The sequence below is a fragment of the Ciconia boyciana genome, chromosome 7, assembly GCF_034638445.1.
Source record: "Ciconia boyciana chromosome 7, ASM3463844v1, whole genome shotgun sequence".
NCBI classification, from domain to species: Eukaryota; Metazoa; Chordata; class Aves; order Ciconiiformes; family Ciconiidae; genus Ciconia; species Ciconia boyciana.
In genome coordinates this window covers 18454254-18461345 of record NC_132940.1, presented here as the reverse complement: position 1 = coordinate 18461345, position 7092 = coordinate 18454254, and the positions used below count along the sequence as shown (strand labels likewise).

General features: G+C 41.6%; 1 protein-coding gene across 4 annotated transcripts in view; it reads right to left on the bottom strand.

Moving 5' to 3' along the window:
• Window positions 1-680: 680 nt before the first annotated feature.
• LRRC8C (leucine rich repeat containing 8 VRAC subunit C) overlaps window positions 681-7092 on the bottom strand; it is a 48471-nt gene continuing 42059 nt past the window's right edge. For all 4 annotated transcript variants that reach the window (XM_072868739.1, XM_072868742.1, XM_072868743.1 and 1 more), the window contains exon 3: window positions 681-6855. In XM_072868739.1, the coding sequence (XP_072724840.1) occupies window positions 4585-6855 (2271 nt within the window). In that variant the 3' untranslated portion in view covers window positions 681-4584. The remainder of the gene's footprint in view (window positions 6856-7092) is intronic.

Below are 7092 nucleotides of genomic sequence, written 5' to 3'. Positions count from 1 at the left end.
TTCATCCAGAGGCAAGGCCGACTCGGGGTGCTGTGCTTGCCGCTCCCCTCCTCTCCCTGGGACCACAAGGACCAGAGCAGAACATTTCTTCCTCCATCTCGGCTGGACAGCAGTGTCTCAGTATGAAAAAACAAACCAGAAACACATTATTGCTTCCAAGTTAAAGATCCACGGAAACGAGGAAGATGTCCCATGCCAAATGCAAGCAGCACGAGCCCATCGCCTTTGGTTGGGAGATTTCTAGGGGGTTAGGTCAGACACAAGGGCTAACAGCATCATTTCCCTTAGCAGCGCAGGCACGCGGCGGGGAGGCAGGAGCCCTCGTGCCCCTGGCTGCCGGCTGCGCGGGGGCCGGTGCGGGAGCCGGGGCTGGCAGGGCCCCCGGCAGCCCCCACGCACCCTGGCAGAGCACAGGGACCGGAGCAGGGGAGCTGCTCCCGCAGGGCCGGCTTCTTTGCTGGCCATTGAGCTGGCTGCCGGAGTGAGGGGATGGAAGGAGGTGCACAGGAAGCGAGACCACGCGGCTATAAATCCTGTCAAGTCTAACGATGTTTTTTCAAGCATATTTTCCTGACTTCCCTCCCAAGGGATCAAACCCAAAAGATGGTTATGTCTGATCTTTAGGTAACCCAGAAACAAAATGTTTCCCAAACAAATAATCACATTGCAGTCTGACAATGTTCATTATTACAAAAAAGCATTTTATTTCCATTTTTTCTGGGTGTACTATATTGCAACGTAACACTACGCGGGTCTATTATCATATTAAGATTCTTGCTACAGAATTAAGAAGTTTCTCCATTTGGTCAAATTTCAAAGTTTTTGCTTGGCATTCTTACAGGACTTGTCACCACTTAAGCACATGAATTAGTGTAAGTGCCAGAAATGTGATATGAGACTTGGCGCGGGCACTTTCCAATCAGAATTTGCAAAAGTTGTTGGGCTGGCTAGATGCAGGAGGTCAGCACAAATATCCATCCTAATTTTGACAAAGGAGGAGATGCACATCTCCAGATTTTGATTACAAAGTAGATTTGCTTTTCAGGCTTAATGTACAATTAAGGTTGTCTTCTTATTTTTGATGCACTCTTTGTCATCTCTGCTTCCATTACCAAGGAAGATTTGTATTATTTTTGAGCAATAATGTAAAATGCCTTGCTTCTATTCTGGAATTGTCTTACTTGTTAGGCACCTGATTAATGTAAGTAGTTATATAAACTCATACAAACCATGCCTAAAGTATTATCCACAAAATGCCCATCCATCCTCAGTCAAATACTACAGGTCACAGAAAAGTCTAGTGTGCATTGCATGTGAATATACACAGAGCAGTACATGAATCACTGAGTAAATATGGCACTTTTACATATTTTCCTGGATGTCATACAGAATTAGGAAACAATCTTCTCTTAGCTGACGCATTTCTAAAATACTGTAATATGGTTTTGGAAAATACACCCCACAGACTAGACAGTAAGAAGTTTAGAAAAGTCAACAGTGCAGCTACCTGAGTTTGTTTCATTAAGTTAGGCAATTAACAGTAATGTGATATTTTATCATTCACTGCGAGCCTGAGGGTTGCCTGCCCACAAAAGCCATGCTGCCTAACCCTGCTATAGATAAAACAGCACAGCTCTCCAAGCACGGGGCTCGGCAGGATGATGAACTGGCCTGGCAGCTCAGCACCTCCAAAGTGACTTGTCCCACCTCCTCCTTGCCTGGGCCCTGGCTGCAGAGTCCTGTCCCCTTGCTACTCCCACCCTAGTGTCCATCCAGTCCTTTGGAGAGTTGATCCAGCAGCAAATTAGTCCCTTTTTTTTAACTGGCTTAGTTTTTTGCTGGCTTTAAAAGTTGATTTGTCCTGTGGAGGGATCAGACCAGCACCAGACCAGTAAAGGTACAAGAGAAGCAGCTGGAACATGTTGGCAGGAATAGGGAGTACAGGAGGAGGAGGGAACTGCCCCTTTTTGGTGGCAGTGAGCTGTTAGATTGACTAAGCTGTCTCAGCAGACCAAACCCTTGGAGAAGATACAGTTATTAGCGCGAAAGTGCTTAGACCGGTATAGTTTATTCCTATGTAGAAGGTGAATAAAGATATACCAGCACAAGGCACTTTATACTCATGTAACTGTGTCCACATGAGGGGTTGCACTGGTATAAGTATCATCAGTAACAAACAAAAAACCCACATCCCCTAAGTGATGTATTTACAAAAATGGCATAGAACAAGTCTCCAACCTTCAGTTATGAGGTGTGCATAATTGCCATTCAGAAAATAGACCACAAACTACACGAAACAACATTAGACACAAAATAAATTAGGGATTTAAAATGCCACATCTAGGAATATAAAGATTTTTTTAAAAACTTTAAATGTAATCCCATATTTCAAATCTAAGAGAACTATACAGCTCCACTGATTAAATGGACATTTTAAACAGCTTACATTCATCAGGGACAACAGCACTTTGGTTTACATAATTAGGTTAATATGAGCAATGAAACATTTCTCTCCCTCACATTACATCAAAGTGAAATACATTTAGAATATATATACTGCCAAGCTGTTCCAATAAGTGCATTCCATACACAAGTAAAAGTAGCTCTCACAATAGCTACATCAGTTATAGGTCTTTAATAGAACTAAATCAAACCCCTTTTAAAAAGCTTGCTTTGATTCCTTCATGCCTGACCCACTTTTGATTAATCACATGGATCTTCTCCAGAACATAGCCAAGCGCAAAAAATAAGTCTGACTTGGTACTGTGGCAAGCCCACATACCAGATTGCATAGCACACCCTGGATTCATGAGGAAATTCTCATTTTAGTTTGTCTCCCCACCTTTATAAGTCAGACTCTTAAAACAACAGTATGCTTTTGTACCAAGCTCAAGAACTCAGATTAACTGTAGCTCAAGACACGCAACAGCAGTTAGAAAACATTTAAGAGCAACCAACCTGACAATCATCAGACCATTACTTTACATAACTTTAAACAATCAGCAACTCAACCTCTGCAATTCATAAACAGCATTGCCTCCTAGAGAAAGAAGTACTTATTCCTAGATAGTCCTGCAAAGCATTTATCCAGTGCCTGCATCTGATTCAAACGTGTTGTTGGATAGGATGAAGAGATCTCCTCCCCGCAAAATATTCTACTATCATATGGTGATTTTTGATTAGCTTAAATTAGCTTGTGAGCAGCACATGAGTTATCACATACCTGCCAAACTTGCCTAAAAGAAAGCAAATGGCTGGATTAAATAAATGACTGAACATGGCTTCAGAGGATAGGATTCCCAGCCTGATGCATAATCATTACAGATTATTACATTATTTTAAAAAGCAGACTTCCAACTGTATGATTTCCAATTTAATTACTAGCTGGGAGATGAAAACATAGCCTTCATCACTGTCCTCTGGTAGGCTGAGACTTTTGAGAAGTTAATGTATTCATTTCATCTCGTTTTTGCAAATCTGCAAACGTTCCTGTGCTGAGCTTGGTCATGTGATACCCAAGCTCAATTAAGGAGCGTATTAGATGCTATTTCCTTGTCAGAAGCTTTACAAACTAAACATGATTGCACTTTTTCTGGACCCCATTCCTGCAAGGTGCCAAGCATCCCAGTGGGCAAGTGAACTGAGGGGGGCAGAGGGCACTTGCTCCCTTGCAGGACTGGGTATTTAGTGGAGGATGGGTAGGGGATTTTTCAAGATAATGTTTCATCTCGCTGGGTGGACATTTCCAACACAGTGAGTTCATTGCACCCCTTCCATTCAAGTTAGCAGGAAATGGGCAGCCGCATCCCTTTGCACTGTTTGGAAAATCTTCAACGTGAGTCACTTCGGTCCTGACTCCTCTGGGAACTGTGACCTTACTCTTCCTGCACCAGAGAGGAAACTGCAGTCACTGCCTCCTGCTCGACGCAGTGTGTGAACGGAGAGCTAGACTAAACTTGCCAAAAGGCCCTGAAGGAGTACTACGTGCTCCCTCAGACCCACTAAAATACATCAAGAACCTTTTCTACTTGCTTTGACCATCTAAGAAAACCATGTCATAAATAAAAAAGGATGATCAACCCCGATTTGATCTTGTTAGATGCTGAACACCTTCTACTGCCACTGAGAAAAGAGGAAACAGGGCATTCAACACCTGCAGCATCACCCCTCGAAGACCATGTCCTAAGGGATTAACAATAACCAGGAAGACAATATAATCATCTATTACAAATTATGCAACCCAAAGTATACAGCTTAAACACAGTTCCCCTGTTGAGATTAGGCAAAGGGGAAAAAAAAAATCAGCAGATAAAACCATTTACTTTTACCAGTAAAAATTAAGTTACAGATACCCTTGTTCTCAGGGCAAAACAAACTTAAAAAATATCTTAAAACAGTGAAAAAATACGAGAAATTTTTATTTAAAAATATATGTACTCCTTACTCCAAATTTGTTTGTACAGAAAGGGTTTGTTTGAAAAAGAAAAAAATAATGACCATCCGAATGCATATTCGGAGTATGCACTTTCGACAGCATATTTGGTAGAAGCGCTATTTCTGTAAAACTGAGCGAGAGGAAGTTAGTTATTCAGCTTTCATTTGTTCCCTGACATCAGAAGGCAACGTTTCAAACAAGGTGTCCTCTACAATGAAACCAGTCCGCTTCAGAGCTCTACATTCACCAAGCTCAGGTGGGAGGATTTCAAAGTGATTGCCTTTAATATCCAAGTAGGAGAGGAATACCAAATTACCAATTTTAGGTGAAAGGACTGACAAGTTATTTTTCCCAATTTTCAGAGTCTTAAGTTTTTTGCAAAAGTATAGTTCATCTGGCACGCTCTCCACTTTGTTGCAAGTAATGGAGAAGTATTGTAAACTCTGCAGAACTCCTATTTCAGGTGGGATAAAGCGAATGTCATTGTAAGACAAATCCAAATATCTGATTTTGTTGCATAGGAATAGGTGGGATGGAAGAACCTCTATTTTGTTATGGCTGAAGGAAAGCCGCTCGAGACTAGTGAGTTTCTTTATATGCTCTGGGATGTACGTTATACTGTTGTACCACAGCTTTAGGATTGTCAGTTTTCGCAGATGTTGAAAACTTACTATTTCTTCAATGGATTTGAGATTGTTTTCCTTTAGATCCAGTTCCTGAAGACTGAGAAGGCTGAAGACTGCATGAGGAATGCGCTCTAAATCACAATGAACCAATTCCAGCTGTGTCAGGTTGACCATTTTCTTCAGGTTGTTGAGCATCACTAACTTAGTGCCATCATTATGGATGCACAATTTTTGCAGGTGACTTGAAACATCGACTGCAGATTGTGGGATTTTGGACAAATTACTTTTTATGTACAGAACTTTAAGGCTTTTAAGTTCCCGAAAAGACTCCAGTGTAATGTTTTTGGAAATATCGTGACTTAGGGAGCCAATTAGATAGAGCTCTTCCAAATTTCTGAGGCCATACATCCAGTGTGGAAGTTCTCTGATGTCATCAAACTTGACACTCAAGATCTTGAGATTCTCCTTCAGAAATGCCAAGGCAGCGCTGTGGATCTTCACAGAGCACTGGTGCAACGAGAGCTCCTGGAGATTGTCCAACTGTGCAATGGTTGCTGGTATCATTACATTATTAATTATTTCAAGTTTTAAAGACTGCAGCTCAGTAATTTCAAAAACTGTGTCTGGTAGTCCAGAGAGCATGAAAAGCTGTAGCTCCAAATGGCTATGGGAGTTTGTCTGTAGTCTCTGTCGCAGTTTATCTGCAGTCCACTCGTTGTTTAGGTTCAGCTGTTTCAGCTTATTTTCACTGACTTCAGACAGGAAGACAGCAAATCGCTTGGAATAGAGAGGATCATACTGATCGATCATGTGAAGCATAAAAGCAAAGTCATTCTTTACATCTGGGATATCATCAATTCCTGTCTCTTGCCGAACATATTCAAAAGAATATTCTTTCAGTGAACGATAGAACAACCAGTATAGTGTGTAAAGGCATGTGAGGCCGTAGATGCTGACAAAGCACAGGTAGCAGTAAGAAAGTTTAGAGAATAGATGTGCCATTGTGTGATTACAGCAAAAATTCTTATATCCTGTCATGTCTTCTATATCAACGTTACATACTACTGTAAAGTTAACTTCTGAGACAAGTGCTGTGTTGTAAGCAATAATAATAAGGAATTTAATTACCTTAAGTACAGTCTGGCGAACATACATGACATAGAGTATATCACCCTCCTCAACATGCAGTCTAAATTTCTTCACCTTTTCAAACAGTGCTTTGGCCTGTTCACCTTCTTTCTTATCTAATGCCCCAGGTGTTCCCTTATCCACAACTAACTTCTCAGGGATTGATTTTAAAGACTGTGTCTTGACCAAAGTGCCTTCAGTGCCTGGCTGGATAGTATTCGACTTGTTTATGTTGTTCTTCCTGTTATCTTTCTCTTCAGAGTCTTCCCCTGACACTTCGGATAAGGCTCTTGTTGTCCAGGGAGAATCGAAACATTTCCCAAGTATTGAAATGAAGTGTTCAATTTTGGAGCTCGATCCAGGGAATTTGAACCAAAAGTTACTACACAGCATGAAGACCAGTGTGTGTATAAGGACAAGGTAAGGGAAGTACTTGGCATACCAATGCAGGGCACGTTCGTAGCACACCTGATTTATAAAGCTGTATTGCTGAAGGTCCAAATCAGTCTTGAGTCCTTTCATTTCAACTGTAGCTGGAGGGGTGGATGGCTTGGGTGGAGGAAGGGGGGTTGTATCTGGGATTGTGTTAAACACATTTGAACTATTAGATTGATTCTGGCAAGGCTGTATGCGCTTTGGAAGGCATATTATCTTGTCCTGCATGACCTGAAACACACAAAAAGATATCTTTTAAACTGATGTACAAACAATGGTGGCAGTACCAATGGGTAGCTGCCCCTGGAGTTCCTCCAGCTGCCAGGCATTGCTCCCCACAGCCTGGCACTTTGCCCCACAGGCTGTGCTATTATTATTATTATTATTCCCAACAAGACACTTGTTCCATATGCCAAGAACTAGGTCACACCTTTTCATCTATGGTTAGCTTTCCATAATTTGAATAAG